At 44.9% G+C, this 21,560-nt stretch overlaps 1 protein-coding gene across 2 annotated transcripts in view; it reads left to right on the top strand.

Moving 5' to 3' along the window:
* Positions 1 to 21,284, top strand: part of nck2b (NCK adaptor protein 2b) — a 52,413-nt gene extending 31,129 nt beyond the window's left edge. For both annotated transcript variants that reach the window (XM_042079952.1, XM_042079953.1), the window contains 3 exons: positions 1,553 to 1,794; positions 16,697 to 17,514; positions 19,659 to 21,284. In XM_042079952.1, the coding sequence (XP_041935886.1) occupies positions 1,569 to 1,794; positions 16,697 to 17,514; positions 19,659 to 19,853 (1,239 nt within the window). In that variant the 5' untranslated portion in view covers positions 1,553 to 1,568 and the 3' untranslated portion in view covers positions 19,854 to 21,284. The remainder of the gene's footprint in view (positions 1 to 1,552; positions 1,795 to 16,696; positions 17,515 to 19,658) is intronic.
* Positions 21,285 to 21,560: the final 276 nt, after the last annotated feature.

Genomic DNA, 21,560 nt, shown 5'->3' on the forward strand with positions numbered 1-21,560 from the left:
GAGAAGCTGCATGACTGTTATTCAAGGGGCCTATAGGTTCTATAGGTTCTTACACTTTTATTATACATTTATATGTGTGAAGGGCACATAAGGGACACATACGTTAAAAGGCTTGGTCCGGGCCACTGAATTTTGCTTCCTGTTGCCCCAAACCTAAGTGGACACATTCAGCGTGTGTCAGAAGTGAAATGCTGTGTTGGTAACTAAACCTGTGTGTGTGTGTGTGTCGGTGTCGGTGTGTGTGTGTGTGTGTGTGTGTGTGTGTGTGTGTGTGTGTGTGTGTGTGTGTGTGTGTGTGTGTGTGTGTGTGTGTGTGTGTGTGTGTGTGTGTGTGTGTGGTGGCTCCAACTCACGGGGTGTCATAAGAACTGAAGGACACAGGTCAAGACCACCTACGTTGACCAGCTTCAATAGCTCGACAAGCCTGAGAGTCCCCCCCCCCCCCCCTTTGTATTTGTCTGAAATCCTCTCACTAGGCTAAGGCAGTTACAGGGAGAGAGTGGAGGCTAAGGCAGTTACAGGGAGAGAGTGGAGAGTGCTGCCAGGCTGTGTCCTTGCAGCGCATATTTTCTCTGGATGTGTTTCACTTATTCATCCCCAGTCAGGCCGCTGGGCCGTGTGGAGCCGCCTGCCTGCCAGAGAGCGAGCGAGAGCGAGAGCGAGAGCACTGCCTGGGAATCCTCCCTGGGGCTCCTCCCCTGCTCTACTCTGCTCTGCTCTGCTCTGCTGACTCCTCTCTCCTGAACTCTCACTTTCCCTGTTTACTTCTTGTCTTTCCCCCTCCAGTTTCCCATGTTTTGCCCCCCCCCCTCCACTCGTCCAACTTTGGGTTCTATCCATTCCTCTGCTTTCTCACTCTTTTCATTCCTTTCCTCCATCCCTTTCTCTCCCTCTCTCCCTCCCTCTCTCTCCCTCTCTCCCTGCCTCAGTCTCTGTCAGTGTTCCTCCGTAACTCGTGTTTATAGATGCAGAGCCCATTTAACACACGGCAGCGTTGCCTGCTGGGTGCTTATAAATCATTTACAGTATGTTAAATGGAGAGAGAGAAAGAGAGAGAGAAAGAGAGAGAGAGAGATCATAGTGCAGTATTTACCGTATTTTAAATGAATGAGATGATAGAGGGGCTAAAAAAAGGGGATGGGAGGGCTCTGGGAGTCCCTCTAGGGTAGAGCGCTGAGGAAGCGCTCCGACTCCTCCAACACGCGAGAGGAAAGAGAGAGAAACAGATAGGGAAACAGAGAGAGAGAGAGAGAGAGAAAGAGAGAGTGGTGGATGTCTAACCCTCCAGCTGGAGAAATGGTGCCAGAGAGGACTTGATTTAGGCACTAGTGGGGCAACATGGAAGCCTAGAGGTGGGAAAGTGCTTCTTAGTCAGATTCAGACTGCTGCCTTTAACTCCCCCGAGGGGGCCAGCCAGATAACAGCTTGAGGAGAGTTGACAAGTCTGGTTGCCTGATTATCCTCTTTTTTTCTTTTACCCTTCCTCCCTCTCTCTCTCCCTCCCGCCCTCCCTTGCTCTCCCTCTCTCTTTTCTCTTCCTGTCTGCATTTAGTGAGACTCCATGAAAGATGACAGAGGAGGTGATTGTTATTGCCAAGTGGGACTACACTGCCCAGCAGGACCAGGAACTTGACATCCGGAAAAACGAGCGCCTTTGGCTCATCGATGACTCCAAGACGTGGTGGCGGGTGCGCAACACCTCGAATAAGACGGGCTACGTCCCCTCCAACTACGTGGAGCGCAAGAACAGCCTCAAGAAGGGCTCTCTAGTCAAGAACCTCAAAGATACACTTGGTAAGATGCTTCTGTCTGCTGTCACGTGTTTTAGGTCTAAATACTGACTTGTCCAAGTACACAAGCAGCAGGAGAACAAGGCCCAGACTTGGCACACATTACCAATAAGAGGTGTTAATGTTGGTTTTATGTTATGCATGGTTTATTAAACATCATTTTACATGTGCTCCTTTTAAATGATTTGTGAATGGAGATTAATATGTCAAAACGTTAGAACAGAGAATTGCAGCTATTTATCAGTGGTTCAGGCAAGGAAAAGTGATTGTTCTGCTCATATTATGAGATGTATTTTTGTCCTGTGTAGAATTTATCATACAGATCTGTGAAATAAGTAGATGGAAATAGCATCACTAATTTAGGAACAAATTATTCTGTTTTACCCTACACTTGACTATTTTTGTCAAAGATTCACTTAAATAGACTTTTTCTAGATATTTGGCTTTAGATGTTTTTGTATGGTAGGGTAGACCGGGGTTGGTTGTCACAATTTTTACTCATGCATGAATTGCTTATATTCAAAAACTCTTTCAGCAGTAATTCCTACATGAAATGAAAGCTTGGGGTCTTGGCTTTAAATGTGTATAATTTTTACTTTTAGAATGTATTGTAACAGGGAGCAATTAACCATCAAAGACACTCTGACACAATGTGACAATCAATCCCATCACGGGGTTGGTTGTCACAGGGTATGGGGTTGGTTGTCCCTATAGAGTTTCAATGGGATTTCAGTGATAAAATGGGATCTTAAAGCAACACCAAAGAACTTTTCCTCTGTCGCATGCACTATTTGTTTATCCAGCACCAGCTTTGCAAATAACAATGTCCACAGACAAGGTAGAATATGTTGCATGATTTTATGAAAGTACGATGTATTGCGACATCAGATGCCAGTCAAATTTGTAGTTTCTCATGTCTCATTCCATCGAACTACAGAACCGCTACCCGATCCGGCAAACTTACATAGTGCGGTTATAGCCGATAGAGGGCCGCGAAGCGAATGCAGAAAGTGCCGTTCACCCTGTTACGAGTTGATGGACCACTGAAACGATTTTGGAAACATTATTTTAAGGTACAAAAAACTCTTTGGTGTTGCTTTAAAAAATGATGTGTAACTTTTTAGTTTTTTAAGATAGAAACTGCAAATAAGTTTTAATATGAATACCACCCCTATGATAGTTGTCATCAATGCCCCTTATGTTTAAACAATGGGATTAAAGGAGGTGATCAGTTACTTGAATTGTCTACTGTGTTGAGAAATAAAATGAAATAATTTTCAGTGCTAAAACCTCTTTATTATCATGCAAGTTGCAAACAAAGTTGCAAACACAGTGACAACTGTGTCACAGTGACTACAAACACATGTGACAACCAACCCCACGAGCTATGTGACAACCATCCCCAACTGACCTCTTGACAAAGATGTTAACCTAGCTGCCACATGGCTTTAACTTGATAGCTAAAATATGACTCAAAATAAAGCTACTATCTTTGGCTTTTTAATGAGTTGTTTTTGAACTACTAATATCCTACAAGCTCTCAATACAAAAACAACACCAACATGAAAATTTACTCTGACCCATTATAATTTCAAAATTTAAAACCCACCTCAATGCTGTGTGTCTTTTCAGCAAAATTCCTAGTGCAAATGAGTAAGCTATCAAAGGGTAACAGTTTGATATCAAAATTTTGCCACAGCATCACCTAGTGTGCCTGGAATAAGCAATGTGACAACCAACCCGTGAGACAACCAGCCCCGGTCTCCCCTCCTAGGATCTATTGTCCACAAACCGGGCTATTGGCAGTCTTTTACCCATAAAGAGGTAAAAAAGGCTTTTAATTAAACCAAGATAGGGTGAGGGCGGGATGACAGGAGTGATGTTTAACACAGCCAATGGCTGTACTGAAAGTGTCACTATTAAAACAACACAGAATTGTGTCTCTTTTGGAATAACTGCATTTGAAACCTTTGTTAACAAGAGAGATGTGTTTGCTATAAAGATTCAATAAGAGATCAATATACCAATAAGTCCATTTTCATCACTGGTAACGTCCCTTGGAAATCTAGGTGTTAATTGAAGCTAACTACGGTACCTATGGCAAGGTGCATTGCAAGTTAGCTCTGGGGTAGCAAAAATCAAAGTGTGCCGTCTTAACATACTGGATATCACAGTATCCAGTCGAAGGCAGAGGACAAAAGTGTGTCGAGCAAAACGTTTGCACTTTTGATTTCTTCGTCCCCGCGAGAGTTTAACAGGTGTGAAATCCCCATGTTATTTTCCCATAGGACAAATCTCAAGATACCAGATCTCCTTATGTGGGCAAAGATGGTAGCTTTTCTGTTGCCGAACTTCAGAGGTCTATTTTCTTTTGTCCGGTGTAGCCATATATATATAAATATACCCGTCTTACATGATATGTCTGGTGTAGCCAGGCTAAATATACCCGTCTTACATGATATATGAAATATATGGTAATATGTTGGATAAATATGTGTCCGCTTGGTTAAAGGCCAGTGAGGTGTAGCCAGGCTAAATATACCCGTCTTACATGATATGTGAAATATATGGTAATTAGGGCTGTCAAAATAACTGATTAATTTTGATTAATTAATTTGAGAAAAAATAACTTTATTTAAAAAATAAAATTAGTGCAGATTAATCGATTCCGTATGACCTTTGACCCCGAGCCGTTCTAGTCAGTAAAAATTAGACTGTAAAATGAAGGAGAGAGAAGAAAACGTGCTGCCTGGATCATTGATAGGAACATTTACTTTTAAAAAACGGTCTGATGGTGTTGATAAAAAATAAAGTGTTGAAAATAAAGTCCTCTGCAATGTCTGCAGCAAGGAATTTGCATATTCATCAACTCTATAGTCGCACATCAATGCAAAGAAATAAGTGTTGACATTGAGGGGAGTGTTAATTTATTTTCATTGTGTCCCCTAGGTTATATCTGTGGCCTGAAATGCCTTGTATGTGAAAAAAAAAAACTTCTTCCCGAAGCACTTTTGAATTTATTTCCTCAGCATATTAGGTCATATCATAGATTATTATGGCAATTATTTGAACAGTGAAAATAGGCAGGATAAAGCAGGATAAAAAAGGATTACGATGGAAAGGGTGAGATCTCTTGATCTCCATGATTTCTTTGAAGAAAATGAATTGAATCCTTACTCATTACTGAACTACCTTGGTATGATGCTTCTAACTGCTGCTGTTGAGCTATTGTTCCAACCACCAAACCTTTGAATCATGTTTGCGATTGTTTTTTGGAAATATCCTTTCTAAAAAACTAAATCCATGAACGGTCGTTCTAACTACCAAGATTGTGACAGAAGATAGCCAACTACCCTTTTTAGAAACATACCCCAGAATAGTAGAAATAATTTTGCACACTTGAGCACACTTGATATGCCTTATATTATAGACGCCTCATTTATGGCTGCATTCTTTAAAGGAGAATGAATAGGTGAGAGTTTGCACTAAATAAATGACCTTTAATTTGCAAATTAAAACTTTAAATGCCTCACCACCCATGTGCCTTCAAGGCTAGGAGTGCTCTTTAGTGTATTTGGCGAAGTCATTGCAGCATATTGAGTTTTCTTCTATAGACACAATTAAACGTATTCATATACAGACACAATTGAGTACTGTTCAAACAGTCTCTATTTCCCTTACCACGTGGCAGATAAGATGCCACTTAATTGCGGGGTTGTCAACCAGGCAGGGCAGTTAATAGCCTGGGCTTCTTTGTGCTGGTGCCTAATGACCCAGTGGACCATGGTGCTTTAGGAAGAGATAACTACCCAGAATAAGCTTCCCCTAGTCTGGCTGTTGGCCTCTGCCCTGCTCTGGTTCAGTGTGCATTCATTCATAAGGTCTTTTTTGAAGAGCCGAAATGAAATGTACACACACACAGAGACACGCACAAATTCACACACACTCGTATTCACATACACACTCACACACACACACCACACACACACACACACACACACACCCACACACACTCACACTTACATACACACTCACACTCACACACACACTCACACACACACCACACACATTCACACTTACATACACACTCACGCAAACACACACACACACACACACACACACACTCACTCACATACATACAGTACACACTGACGCACGCACACACATTTACACACACACACATTCACACATGCAGTCAGTCACCCCGTTTGAGAAAATGTATTTAGTGCAAGCCTGGCGTTGGGCCAGCGGTGCTGTTTATCTAGCAGTGGGCAGGCTCATCTGACTTGCGGTCCAGTAGAGCGCTAAGGCCCTCTTTCCAGCCGACACATAATCTGTAAGTGGAGAGTAATTGATGTTTTGCTGCCTGGGGGGCCGTGAGTCTGTCAGCTGCTTGACGCATGCCCTCTTCTGTCGCCCCGGCAACACGCACACTGCCGCCACAGTCCCCCTCTGTCGCGCTGGCGCTGCAAAGGAGTACCGTCACACCGGTGTGACGGGAATGTTGGGAAATGAACGTTCTAAAGAATATCTGGGTTCATTGAATTCAACATGGAATTTTAGAGCCTTCAATTGTTGCGGAACTTACAATGTTCAAATGCCTACACCTTTAAGGGTTAGAGGAACACGCCAACTTAGATAAGAGGATGCGTACATGCCCTTCTCTTCTCTGTGGGTGCAATAATGCAATGACCCAGTTTAACACTGTTAGCCTAGCTTAGCATAATTTACTGGAAGTGGGTTATAGGCTAACTGGAACAACCCATTTCCAGTGAATTATGCTAAGCTAGGCTAACAGTGTTAAACTGGGTCATGAGAAGAGCTCACAGCAGAAGAGATGGGTATGGAATGTCTCCTGATCTAACTTGGGAGTAGATGGCAAATTAGCTAATTTCCCCAAAGGTTAGCGTGTTCCTTTAAGATGAGGCTTGCGCAAGCAGATGAAAGGCATCTAACTGAGTGAATTGAGCCGTCAAGGGTCACACAGAGCGCTCTGCGCTGTTCATGCCATCACGCTAGCGGAGTGCATTTATCATGCTTGTGTTACGCCGTGTCGGAGTGCTTGTGTTTTGACCCACCAATGAGATAATGTGATGGCTAATGGTTTTGATGGAATGCTAGAATGTTGATCGAATCCTGACTGTCTATGGTGTATACAAAGCTACACATCAGAATTGTATGTTCTTGGATTGCTATGGTGGCATTTTCACTTAACATAACTCTTAGAGATATTTAAGAATGGTGATAAATGTCTTTTGACAAAACCAGCTGTTTTTAGCATAGACTGTATATATATGTAAACATTTAAACTCTAAAAACCATAGACTGTATATATATACAGTCTATGGTTTTTAGAGTTTAAATGTTTTCTTTCTGTTTGGTTTCATCTGTTTCAGTTTAGACCTACAGTGTGGGGGGAAAAAAGCAAAAAAAAGCAAAAAAAAACGGCCAGTGCCTTACTATACACCCGTGATTTCTGAGTATACTTTTTAGTTACCAAAGATGTCCAGAGGCTTCCTATTGACCATTGATCGTTGCATTGATTCGGGTGTCTAAAAGCCACGATACATGACCATGTGTGTGTGCATGCATTTGTGTTTTTTTTGTTTTTCTCTGGCCATTAAGATAATCCAGATTTTGGCAGTAGCCATTGTTTTTTTCCTGCGGCACCCTGATAGCAATGTGTGTGTGCTGCCATTTTGTTTGGCAGTGTGGTCAGGCAGTGTGGGCAGGGGGGAGGCCTTATGCCGTGCAAATGGAATCTCATGACGACTGTGAATTTGGTAGATGCACAGTCAATGGAGTCCATTTATCTTCACTTTCAACAGCAGTAGACTCAGCTAAATTGAACCTAACCCCGTGTACCTCAACTATGCCTCTCCTGGTTTGTCTCCATGTTAAGTCTGACTCGTGAAAAAAAGCTTGAAAGACTTCTCATGGTTTTGAAGGATGAAGAAATGAATGCTTGTGGCCTAGATGTTTTTGATCGCACAAACCAAGACTATGTAAGACTTTAAAAATGGTTGCTTTTGGTTAATTTACTCTTGAATGTGCTTTATGCTTTTTAGGTGAAATGATGAGGCAAGTACATTGGTTTTCTGTTGGTTCATGTTATGGCATGACTTCAGAAAGGCATGATTCATTGTGTTTGGGATTATCATGTATTTATCCATGCTCAGTTGCAGATTAGCATGTACATGTAGGCCTGATGAACCTGTAGCTTTCCATCAAAAAATATAGTTTGCAAAGGATGGGTCCCATTTCTAAAAAAAAAAATAAATCTATTTTTGAAATGGGAGACCGTACATTTTTCCGTAATAAGTGTGCACCACTTGGTGGTCAGACAGGACATTGAAAGTGAGGGAATGATGGGATGGGAGCAGGAGGGGGAAAAGCAGAACTCATGAAGAGAGGGGAAAAGAGATTAATCATCCAGCTCTGCACTTCTACTGCCTGCTTCGCTAAACCAAATTATTTTCGTCATGACTTCTGTGCAGAGTTGGTTTTCGGAGTCATCGGCGTCTGCAACCAAGAGTGTGCAGAGTGTGTGTGTGTGTGTGTGTGTTTGAGTGACTGTGGGCCTGTTGGCCCGTGGGCCCGGCCACTAGCCTCCTGGTGGAAACATACTGGAGGTGTGTGTGTGTGTGTGTGTGTGCGTGTGTGCGTGTGTGCACGCGCTTGTGCGCGCGCTTGTGCAGAACCGGCCCCCAAACCTCCCCACAGGGGCTGGACGCTGTCACTGTAGCATGCTGACATCAGCAGGCCGATATTTCAGGAGTGGGCGCCTAATAGCCACGGTGGCTGGCTGATTTGGAGTCAGTTTTCACATTTGGCCTCCGCTGAGTGGTGGAGGAGGGAGGAGGAGGAGGTGGAGAGGGAGGAGGAGGAGGAGGGGGAGAGGGAGGAGGAGGTGGAGGAGGGGGAGGGGGAGAGGGAGGAGGAGGTAGAGAGGAGGAGGTGGAGAGAGAGGAGGAGAGAGAGGAGGAGGAGAGGAGGAGGTGGAGAGGGAGGAGGAGGAGGAGAGGAGGTGGAGAGGGAGGAGGTGGTAGAGAGGGAGGAGGTGGAGAGGGAGGAGGTGGAGGTGGAGGGAGAGGAGGAGGAGGAGAGGGAGGAGGAGGAGGTAGAGAGGGAGGGAGAGGAGGAGGAGGAGAGGGAGGAGGAGGAGGTAGAGAGGGAGGGAGAGGAGGAGGAGGAGAGAGAGGAGGAGGAGGAGAGGGAGGAGGAGGAGGTAGAGAGGGAGGGAGAGGAGGAGGTGGAGAGAGAGGGAGAGGAGGAGGAGGAGGAGGAGGTGGAGAGGGAGGAGGAGGAGGTGGAGAGAGAGGAGGAGGAGGTGGAGAGGGAGGAGGAGGAGGAGGTAGAGAGGAGGAGGTGGAGAGGGAGGAGGTGGAGAGAGAGGAGGAGGAGGGGGACAAAGCGGGCACCTAATAGCTGCGGTGGCTGGCTGATCTGGAGTCAGTTTTCACATTTGGCCTTCGCTGAGTGGTGGATGAGATGGAGGAGGAGGGGGAGGAGGAGGAGGTGGGGGAGGAGGTGGAGGGGAAGGAGGAGGTGGAGAGGGAGGAGGGGGACAAAGAGAGACCTGCATTGTAGAGACTAGCTGTTTCTTTATGAATGGTTGCTCTTTACTGTATTTGCCCAATATGTTGTCACACAAGTGTTCATGGGCTACAGTAATCCACATTCAAAGTCATGGACAAGCCCTAAACAAAGGCAACGACTTTAACTCATTTTACTCAAGTTAAATAGTACAGCAAACCAGGCTATAATAAAGTGGCGGTGACTAGCCTGTTTACAGCCTTTGAATGAGCGATTTTGGAAGAATAAAGATCCTCCAAGCTGCATTTAAGGCTGTTCCAATCTGTTTGCGGTTTGTCATATCCTGCAATCATGGCATGATTTGGCCTGCTTAGTGCTTGACAGATCAGGCTAATTAGACAGGTTGATGTGCCTGTAAGGAAATGAGGCCACCCTTTACATGGAGGTGATGGTTGACTCTTTCCGTCAATTTACACTCATATAGAGGAAGCAGAGGGACAGAGCTTTGTGAAACCTAGTTTGTGCTGGTTCTCAGATTTCACTGTTGATGTTGAACTCTGAAAAGAAAACTACCAGTTCCGTCGAGCTGATTGACATCTTGACCTCTCTGTATTTGCAGATGATTATCTGGATTTATTTTCCATAAAGGGTGACGTATGTTTGCACAAAATAAGCATCTCCCCAGCATGTGTGGCAGGAGGAATCCTAGCATACTACAACCCCAAAATAGAAAAAGTTGGGACATTGTGTAAAATGTAAATAAAAACAATGTAATAATCTGCAAATCTCTTAAACTCATATTTAGTTGCAAAAAGGACACAGACAATATATCAAATGTTGAAAATGAGAAATTTGACTATTTCATGGAAAATATATGTTAATTTTGAATTTGATGCCAGCAACATGTTTCAAAAAAAGTTGTGAAGCAGGTCCTTTTTAGACAGTAATTCTAGTGTTTTTTAAGTAAAAATAAAATTGAGTCAGATTAGAGTTTATGGCTCCCTGTTTCTCTGTGTTAATTGAGTCAGAGGTTAGAGTTCATGGCTCTCTGTTTCTCTGTGTTAATTGAGTCAGAGATTAGAGTTTATGGCGCTCTTTTTCTCTGTGTTAATTGCTCACTTCGCGCCACTTCAGTGGCAGGTGGCATCAGAACAGAAAGCCTCTTTACGGTAGCGTTCCTATTTACGGTAGCCTCCTCTTTACGGTAGCCTCCCTGTGTTCTACCTTTGGACCCGACTGTTTTATATCTGTTCCACTGGTACGTCCCAAAGGGATACAGATCTGTGTTAGCCTGGCTAACGTGACCACTGAGATGTGGTCTGGGAACTACACATTCATTTTCTCGTATTTGAGACGTGGTTTACGAATGCCTAGAGCCGTTTGTAGGTCGCTATCAAATGCGTCTGTATGTAGCTCATAACCGCTTCAGTGTGCTGTCATCGCGTTGCTGTCCCCCTTCCATTCTGTGATTTGTTTCCTTTGTTGAGGTGAAAATTTGGTACTTGGAATCCAGGCTGCCTAGCAGTGTGAATACAATTGCATGTGTATGGCAGCATGTGGAAACCCAGGCTAGATCTGTGTATGAAAATAGGTAGGTATTAGAAGACGAGGGTTTCTGTCTGTTAATCGTTTGAGGTTTGGAGTCTGCAAACAGGACGCCCACACGCGTAAGAGCTAGCGTCCACCCACGCAGTGGAAATGACACCCTAGGTTTGCCAATCTCCATCTGCCCACTCCCTCTCCTGTCCTCTCCTCGCTCTACAGACCCAGCCATCAAAAACGGACTGCTGGAGAAAGTGTGCTATGAAGTTCTCCAAAAGTAGGGCAGCTGCTTCCACACTCTGTGGTGCACATCCTAGCCTGCTGTCTTGTGTTTTCAGAACCAAATGATCACGGTGTCTTTGTTTGCTTGTTTTTTTGTTTTCCTTCTCGTGTGTGTTGGAAAATGTAAACGTTGCGCGAGTGTGTTATGTGGAGTGTTATGTGTACCCTGAAGAGCACTTGCTTCTGTTTTGAAGGCCTCTCGAGGAGGACTGATTTGTCTGCCACTACAGTGACTCTCTCTTCCTCCTCCACTTCTCTCTTCTCCTCTCCTCCTCTCCTCTTTGTCACTTCACTCACTCTCTCTTCTCCTCTCCTCCTCTCCTCTTTGTCACTACAGTCACTCTCTCTTCTCCTCTCCTCCTCTCCTCTTTGTCACTACAGTCACTCTCTCTTCCTCCTCCACTTCTCTCTTCTCCTCTCCTCCTCTCCTCTTTGTCACTACAGTCACTCTCTCTTCCTCTCCACTTCAGTTTGCTGTTATTCCTTCTCTTCCACTTCTCCTCCTCTCCTCCTCTCCCTTTTCAATCTACATGCTGATGCCATAAAGGCTTTAGAGGCTGTCAGCAGGAGATGTTCACTTGTTTTCTTTTTTGTGGGAAGCTATAAATAAAGAACACCCCCCCACACACACACACACACAAACACACACACACACACACACATATAACACAGAGAGGTCCCTGTTGGTTAGTGGAACAGGATGGAGAGGCGGTGATTGGCTGAGGCGTTAAAAAGCCTAAGTGTGGAGATAGATTTGAGAAATGGCCACCTCTCTCTCTCTGCTTCTCCAGGTCACTGCAGCTCTATATTGGTCACCGTTTTCACTCGCCACTTAGCCAGGGTCTTATTCTGGGCAAAAAACTCGGCCTAACCTTTCACAGGGTGCACGGTGGCAGAGGGTTTTGTGTGTGTGAGGACCGTGTTGTTCTACAGCGCACCGGACGTGTGTGTGTGTATGTGTGTTTGTGTGTGTGTGCTCCAGGCTGACTGCATCCTATTTAACTCTTTGAATGCCTGAGATTCCTCCGCGGGGGAATATGAGCCGGAGAGTGCGGTCATGTGGTTGAGTGATATGAACTGACCACGGTGTGACGGGCAGGTCTGGGGGAGTTTGCGTGAAGGCACCTGGGCCACGGGATGTGTGTGTGAGCGGGAGTGTGCGTGTGCGTGTGCGTGTGTGTGTGTGTGTGTGTTTGTGTGTGTGTGTGTGTGTGTGTGTGTGTGTGTGTGTGTGTGTGTGTGTGTGTGTAAATATTGATACGAGTGAGTGAGCCGGTGTGCAGACTCGGCGGCGGGTTAATAAGTCATGATGTGAGGTGCTGCTCCTGAGACTGGGAGACTAAGATTGGCACGATCCACTGCTCCACGGGGCCCCCTGGCACGCGCATGCACACGTGTTCACACACACACACACACACACACACACACACACACATACACGCAACACACATGCACACACACACATTCACACACACGCAACACACATGCACACACACACATTCACACACACACACACACACACACACACACACACACAATCACACGCAACACACATGTACACACACACACACACACACACACACACACATATGCACACGCACACACACATATGCACACACATGTACACACACACATTCACACACACACACACACACACACACACACACACATAGACATATGCACACGCAACACACATGTACACACACACACACACACACACATACACATATGCACATGCACACCCACATATGCACACGCAACACACATGTACACATTCTCACACACACACACACACACACATAGACATATGCACACGCAGCACACATGCACGCACACACATTCACACACACACACACACACACACACACACACACACACGCACACACACACACACCCACATGCACACACATACACACACACACATATGCACACGCAACACACATGCACACACACGTCATGCAAGCGCAAAACACATGCACACACAACACACACGCACATACATATATACATGCACGCACACACGCACACACATTCACATGCACGCACACACACAGAGAGCTACACACGTATGCACACACACACACACACACACACAGAACTCCACTGAGGTAGAGGAGCAGCCAGGCATGAAGAACAGAGGAGGTCAGAGACAGGATGGTGGGATTTCTGCTGACCGGAGGACAGTCCGCTGCTGTGTGCAGATGAGCCAGGCAGTGACTTGTAGCCCTTAACCCTTAAAGGAGTACCGTCACACCGGTGTGACAGGAATGTTGGGAAATTAACATTCTAAAGAATATCTGGGTTCATTGAATTCAACATAGAATTTTAGAACTTTCAATTGTTGCGGAACTTAGAATGTTAAAAAACCTACACCTTTAAGGGTTAAGATATAGACCCTTTCAAGAGTTCCATTATCAGCATCATAGTTGACCCCATAAGACTTCCGTTTTAACATTCCATATGTTATCTTAATGCAGAGGAAGTAGATTGGGAACCAAATAGAACGTTCAAGCATTGTTTTTGTTTTTATTGTTGAAAGGGTCTATAGGTATAGGTACTCTTTTGATCCCGTGAGGGAAATTTGGTCTCATGCATTTATCCCAATCCGTGAATTAGTGAAACACACTCAGCACACAGTGAGGTGAAGCACAATCCCGGTGCAGTGAGCTGCCTGCTACAACAGTGGCGCTCGGGGATCACATTAGCCAGCGGCAAGCGGCAGGTTTCCTATAGTTCTCGGTTCGGCAGCGGAACAGTGGCAACGCTGGCGTAACGCTAGCGTTGAACAAGCTGAGCGTTGAACTTGCTTCAACTTTCAAAGCGCAACGCAAGCGTATTCATTTGACAAACCGTTTGTGTTGCTTAAGAACGAGACTAAACTTATTATGGTCTGAGCGTTGTGTTACGTTTGCCGCTTGCCGCTGGCTGATGTGATCCCCGCCTAAAGGTAATAAATACTTGGCATCTGTGTTCGGCACTTGGAGAGGATATAGGACAGGAAGTAGGGTAACAGGAGAGGGATGTGGAATGACTGACATTACTCATCCCTCTCCTACATTTGTAATGATGAATGCAAATGTTACTGCATACAGTACATGTAACAACACAGATGCACACACATGCACTCGCAACACACATGCACGCAATACACACACACGTGCATGCAACACACATGTAACAAGTCCACAGCTTGATGAGGAATGACTGGTGTTGAATACAAAATGTTACTGCATACAGTACATGTAACAACACAGATGCACACACATGCACTCGCAACACACATGCACGCAATACACACACACACACACATGTGCATGCAACACACATGTAACAAGTCCACAGCTTGATGAGGAATGACTGGTGTTGAATACAAAATGTTACTGCATACAGTACATGTAACAACACAGATGCACACACATGCACTCGCAACACGCATGCACGCAATACACACACACACATGTGCATGCAACGTGCATGCAACACACATGTAACAAGTCCACAGCTTGATGAGGAATGACTGGTGTTGAATGCAAATATTACTGCATACACTACCAGTCAAGTTTGGAGACACAAATTTCCATTCCATGAGATCAGTTGCATTGTTTTTTACTCAGGGCAGCAGTTTTCAGATTACATTATGTGCTTACATCATTGCAAAAGGGTTCTTCAATGTTTGCTCAGTTAGCCTTTTAAAATGATATCAGATTAGTAAACAGAATGTGCCTTTGCAACATTGGATGAATGGTTGCTGATAATGGGCAATCTAGATATTGCATTTAAGATCAGCCATTTCTTTCTATAACAGTTGAGAACCCTTTTGCAAACTTTTCTCCAAACTTTTGACTGGTAGTGTACATGTAACAACACAGATGCACACACATGCACGCAATACACACACACACACGCGCGCGCGCACACACGCAACACACATGTAACAAGCCCACAGCTTGATGAGGAATGACTGGTGTTGAATTCAAATGGAACTGCATATATGTAACAAGTCCACAGCTTCTTGCCTGCAAAAATTCCACTATCACTACTGATATTTTTACTTTTTTGTATTTGAGTTTTTGTATCCAGAATGCAATGTTGCCGTCTAGTTGGTCATTATCTGTTTAGAGTGAGAACTGAGATAGGACCTGGGAGAGTAGTGTGAAACAGCAGTGCTGTGTTGACTGGTGCTTGCTGCTATGGTAACCCAAATGATTGTCTTTGTCAGTGGAAAGTTATTTCTCTTCTCTCTATGAGGAATGTACGACTGCATTGCTACTGTGCTGCACCACCCCCCCCCCCCCAACACACACACACACACACACACACACACTCCCACCCCCTGCACAGCGACTCCTCTCCTCTTTCCTTCTTCCTGTCTTGGTCGCTCTTCCTTTCCTCCAGGTTGGACGGTTCTCCAGCGCAACAGCAGAAACACTGTGTGCCTTATACACTTACACTGTGTTATACTGTTACTTCACGAGTTCTGAATGTAGCCATTTTGTACGATTGGTTTATGGAGCAAATGACCCAGACCCAGCTTGTGCAGGCCTCTGGTGTGTGTAGTGTTGTGTGGGCAGCCCTGTAGACACCTGAACCGTAAACACCACACTTCAAAAAATGAATTCTAACCAAGTTATTGATCTTATATTAAGATTAAAAAATCTATTTGGTATTGTTTTTAGTATGAAAAGACTTACCTAGCGCCCTCTCAAAAGATAATTTTGACTTAATTTAAGAAGACTTCAACTTATTTTAAGGAGTCTTATCAAGACAAATTTGCTCAACGCACTGGCAGACAAATTTGCTTGTTTTCAAGATGAGATGTCTTAAAATAAGTTAATTCTTGTTAATGATTTCACAAGAAAGTTCTAGGTAAGTCTCTTTATACTGAAAACAATACCAACTAGTTTTTTTTATCTTGATATAAGATTAATAACACTTGGTTAGATTTTGTTAGATAAGCAGTTTTTCATTATCTTAAAGAAGCAGCAGTCAGTGAGGTTCCCCCTTCACTGTGAAGCGCTTAGGGTGCCTTGAAAAGTGCTATTTAAATGCAATGTGGTGTTGTTGTTGTTGTTGTTGTTGTAGTAGTGTGCTCACTGCTGTAGAGACACCTGGACAGTACCTGATGCAAGGTTACATTATATAAATGCAATGTGGTGGTGGTGTTGATGTTGTTGTAAAACTAGGGACCAAACTGGCTAAAAGGCAGTAGCTTTGTAAACACCAGCAACACAGCACAGAGAGTACTTAGAAAATCTGCTCGCTTACAGATGTGTTTTTGCTAAAAATATGCACGGTAATGTTGTGCTTTGAAAATAGATTGAAGTAGACCCAGAACAAACAAACAGTCTACTACAGAAACTGCTGAAACGTATTCATTTTGTCTGACACTCATCGAAAGCCACTTACATATGGCAATTATTGCCAAGAGCCAGTATCCCGAGAGCCTCTCGGGTTAAGTGCCTTGCTCATGGGTACAATGGACGCAGCCCGGACTTCAACCCACAACTTGTCTGAAAGCATTCATCTCTCTCTCTCTCTCTCTTTAGGCCTGGGGAAGACAAAGAGGAAGACGAGCGCGCGCGACACGTCCCCCACGCCGAGCACGGATGCCGAGTACCCGTCCAACGGCAGCAGCGGCGGTGGTGGCGGCGGCAGTGGCGCCGAGCGCATCTACGACCTCAACGTCCCGGCACTGGTCAAGTTTGCCTACGCGGCGGAGCGCGACGACGAGCTGACGCTGGTCAAGGGCACGCGCGTGCTGGTCATGGAGAAGTGCAGCGACGGCTGGTGGCGCGGCAGCTACGGCGGCCAGGTGGGCTGGTTCCCGTCCAACTACGTGATGGAAGAGGGTGGCGAGGAGGCGTCCGGCGAGGCCGGAATGGGCTACCTGACCGCGCAGCGGCAGCAGCAACCGAGGGGCGGCGGGCTCAGCAACGGCGGTGGTCAGCAGCATCAGCAGCCGCCACCGCAGCCGCCGCAGATCGGGGTGCTGCACACGGTCCAGACGCTCTACCCGTTCAGCTCGGTGACGGACGAGGAGCTGAACTTTGAGAAGGGCGAGGTCATGGAGGTGGTGGAGAAGCCCGAGAACGACCCCGAGTGGTGGAAGTGCCGCAACGCCCGCGGCCAGCTGGGCCTGGTGCCAAAGAACTACGTGCTGGTGCTGAGCGATGGGGCAGCACCCGGGGGCACCCTGACCCACCCGGCCCCGGGCGGAGCGGGTAGTCAGACGGGCCCCGCGCGCACGGGCAAGTTCGCCGGGAAGGACTGGTACTACGGCAAAGTGACTCGGCATCAAGCGGAGTGTGCGCTCAACGAGAGGGGAGTACAGGGCGACTTCCTGGTCCGAGATAGCGAGTCATCGGTGAGTGCTTTTTGTATCAGCCCAGTTGTCTCTTTTTAAATACTGTGGACTTAAAGGACCAGTATGTAGGAAATTATGGAAAATAATTGAAGTAATGGCTTATTTGACAACATTACTATAACACGTAAAACCCCCTAAAACCCATGAAAAAAATGAGTTACGGGGCTGAATCTCTTGGAATTTTCGTTTATGTTTTGCACGATTAATTCTAGAATAGCGTATTAGTAATTGGCTGGCGTGTCCTCCTATTTGTGTTGCCAAATTAGCAAAGGCCAACTGTCAACTTGCTGTCTGTTGTAGTCATGAACGCCTACGAGAGGCAGGCAAATTTCCAAAAGTAAAACAAGAAACAAATTAAGTGGAGAGAGGTATTTTTTGTTTTCACTGTTTCCATAATATGTAGGTGGGTCATGGCTGGAGAAACGTTAAAGCAGCTGCAGGACAACTAATGTTAGCGAAGTCTTCATTACATCTGGCAATCCAAAAGAGGCTCGCGTCTGGTAGTCTTGAGAACATTCACCAGTGTTTTGATTTTGGCCTACAGAACGTTCGGTAACAATCCTACAAATCGCTCCTTTAAGGGCCATTCACACTAACAGCGATAACTATAACAATAACAAGAAAAGGGTATCGTTCTACCTAAATATGAATGATGACATCCACACATACACTATAACTACAACAATAACGATATGAAGAATGACATCGTTGAAGATCACTTTCAGAATGATTTTGAGAACGATAAAAAGCTGAGAGCCAATCAGAATCCATGAAATGTTTTGCCATCTCATCCATTAACAGATGGGAGAGACTTACTTTCGTTATCGTTGGTCAGTGTTGATGCTTTTATTGTTAAAGTTATAGTTATCTTTATAGTTGCCTTTCCTGGTGTGAAAAACCCTTTACTGATTTTCTATTGCAGTCGACACTTCAGGTATGTAATAGTAAATATGGGTTGAAAATCAGTACCAACAGTCCACACCACCATAATATGGTTTCATTCTTTCTAATCTTTTACTGTAGGAGTTCAGCCACAGACTTAAAAAGCCATCACATGACTAGACACTTGTCTGCACAGGATGTTGTAATATGAGACATGTTTTTACAAAATAGCCCTCTCAGTTACCCTAAGCATCTCTATGGGTGGAAGGATGCTGCTGTACTGAATATACATATGCAAAACTGTAGCTTTAAGAAAAATGAGTAAATCTTTTTGCAGAACTTCACAAAACTGCCTCTTGTAAATCCTGCCGACAACTTCTCAAGAGCCCCCAGACAGCATGGCACTCTCTAGTGTAACGCAGTCTAACTCATCACTTCACTCAAGACTCCATCATCATTTCCACCCACACTTACACTCATGTGTCCATGCCTGTTTCTCGTATGTTCTCATATAATCGATTATTCACATTACAATGTGAAGTTCGGATCCCTGTAGGAGTCGGGATTATTTTGTATTACATGGTAGATCATGTATTTGCAAGCGCATCATGCAGAAACATCCCAGGAAAAGAATGTACACACTCCGTCAGACTCTGTTATTAAATTATTAAGAAGTGGCTGCTGTGGCTATCTGGGAATGCTCTCTCCTCACAGTCAAAGAATGATAATTGAATAAATAACATTACAATATATTTAGGGCCTTCATGTTGGTATTGCACAAACCCATGAGATGATTTTAATATTACAGTACTCTATAATTGGGGATGGTTGATGAATGCGTCAAATTAAAATGTTTTTTCCTTATTGTTTGGTAATGCCACTGGGATGGCTCGTTGCATTCTTTTCCTCAGGAGATTGATTTGTTTGCGCCTCTGAGATGTACAGGGTTCTATTGGAGGCTGTTGGTTTAAAATCCAATTTGAATTTAATTTCATCTTTGCCCCCCCCCCCCCTTGCTTTCTCTGCCCTTTTCCCATCCTGTTACCATGTCAACTCTGTCACCCCTCTTCTCTTGGATTATTCTCTCTCTCTCTCTCCATTTCTTGGATGTTGTCATCGTTTCCTGCCCCTCTTCCTCCTCTCCTCTCTTCTCCTCCTTTCTTCTCTTCTCCTTTCTTCTCCTCTCCTCTTTTCTCTTCTCTTCTCATCTCTTCTCTTCTCCTCTCTTCTCCTTTCCTCTCTCCTCTCTGTCTCTCGTCCAGCCGAGTGATTTCTCAGTGTCCCTGAAAGCGGTGGGGAAGAACAAGCACTTTAAGGTGCAGCTGTGTGAGGGGGTCTACTGCATCGGCCAGCGGCGCTTCAACACCATGGACGAGCTGGTGGAACACTACAAGAAAGCGCCCATCTTCACCAGCGAGCAAGGGGACAAGCTCTACCTTGTCAAACCTCTGCTGTGACACACACACACACACACACACACACACACACACACATACATATGTACACATACCCATACAAATACGCACCAACCCTGCCTGAAAGCAAGCCTTAGGATTGGACTCTGTGCAGAGCAATGTCTCGTTTTCACGTCCCCCCTTGTGGCGAAACGCAACAGTTCCGAGAACTTTTACCACATAGTAGCAAACCGAGGACATTCAGTAAGAACCATGAGCCAAACACGAACCAACGACTCCGAGCCAAATGTGAAGACCTGGAGATGTTAAAGATTGTCACGGTACAAGCAGTACTGTCGGTACGAGCTGTTTCACATCTTTATTTAAAGTGTCCCGGGGCCTGTATATTCATTGTTTTGTTTTTTTGTTTTGTTTTATTTTTTTTGTTTTTGTCTTAAAGAAGTGTACCCTTCCTAGGGTGGGTTTATGGAGAAGGTGTAAGAGAAGAGGACCTTGCCTTCACTAAGTGACCGTATTAAAGCACACGCTCATGGCCTTGGCTGCTGGCTTCACCTCTCTGTGGTCTCCTCGTCTCAGTGGAACATTCTGAGAATCTCTCAGTCTAACAGCACTCCCGTTCTGGAAACTTCCACGTGTGTCAAAAACTGTTGTGAGTACAGCTGTTCAAGACCAGAGAGGGGAGACGTAGAGAGGAAAGCCAAACGTTTCTTTCCATATACGCTGGGCAGGTTTACTCTGTTCCCTCTGCTCAGAGGTGTCAGACCCACTAAAAGCTCTTGAGGAGTTTCACCAACACTCTGTGACGTCGAATGACAAGAACTATTTGAGTATGAACAATTTTCAACCAAATCCACACAGGTATTTTTTACAGGCTAAACTAGCTGTGGCAGCTGCGATGGTGCAGAGCAGCTGAGCGCACGAGTCTGAGAGAGCCGTCTCAGGAAATGGACCCGTCCCTCACCGTCCGTCTCGTCCATCTGAGGGAAAGGACAAGAGTGCCATACGGTGGCCAAACATGGAAGTGACAAGGGAAGTGTGTTTCTGTTTTCAGTGGAATGTTTTGTGGATGTACAACCAAATGTGCCACCCTTGTAGTCGCTCATGTGAAGCCCTCCCCTCCCCCCTCCCCCGCCACACCCCTCCACACACGTTTCATATTTACTGTTGGAAATCCTCAGATCAGAGTTATAGTGTATAATGTATTTATCCATGGTCACAGATTAAAGCATTAAAGTATCCATATATACACAGACACAAACATTATGTTTACCAGTATGACTCTACAGATGAGAGCCCACCTCTCCTTTGTCTTATGTCAGAATGTTATTGAGCGTCGTTATTTAAAATGTTTTCATCTGTTTGTCTATTTAAAAAGAGGAAAGATGGTGCGTATATAATTTAGTTCCAGACGTATAGTACTGTGCAAATACAGTGTGGGTAGAATTGAGATACATTTGTTCAATAAAAGATTTTTTTTTTTTTTGCAAAAATGACTGAATTCTGTTTGTATTTCATATCCTTGAAAACACAGCTTTTGATCATTTAAATCAGGCAAAGCATGGCCTGGTCTTCTGAGAGGGAATATAGTCCTTATTGATCTCGATAATGAAGTTGACACATCATAGTGGAACTATACAGAGTGAGATTGACCACATCGGTGTGACTGTAGTGGGTTTAGAGATTCAGTTATGCCCCAGCAGATGGCGCTACTGGGATAACAATGCCATTTTTGTCCCATCATCACATCAC

The sequence above is a fragment of the Alosa sapidissima genome, chromosome 23 (assembly GCF_018492685.1).
Source record: "Alosa sapidissima isolate fAloSap1 chromosome 23, fAloSap1.pri, whole genome shotgun sequence".
Lineage (NCBI taxonomy): Eukaryota > Metazoa > Chordata > Actinopteri > Clupeiformes > Clupeidae > Alosa > Alosa sapidissima.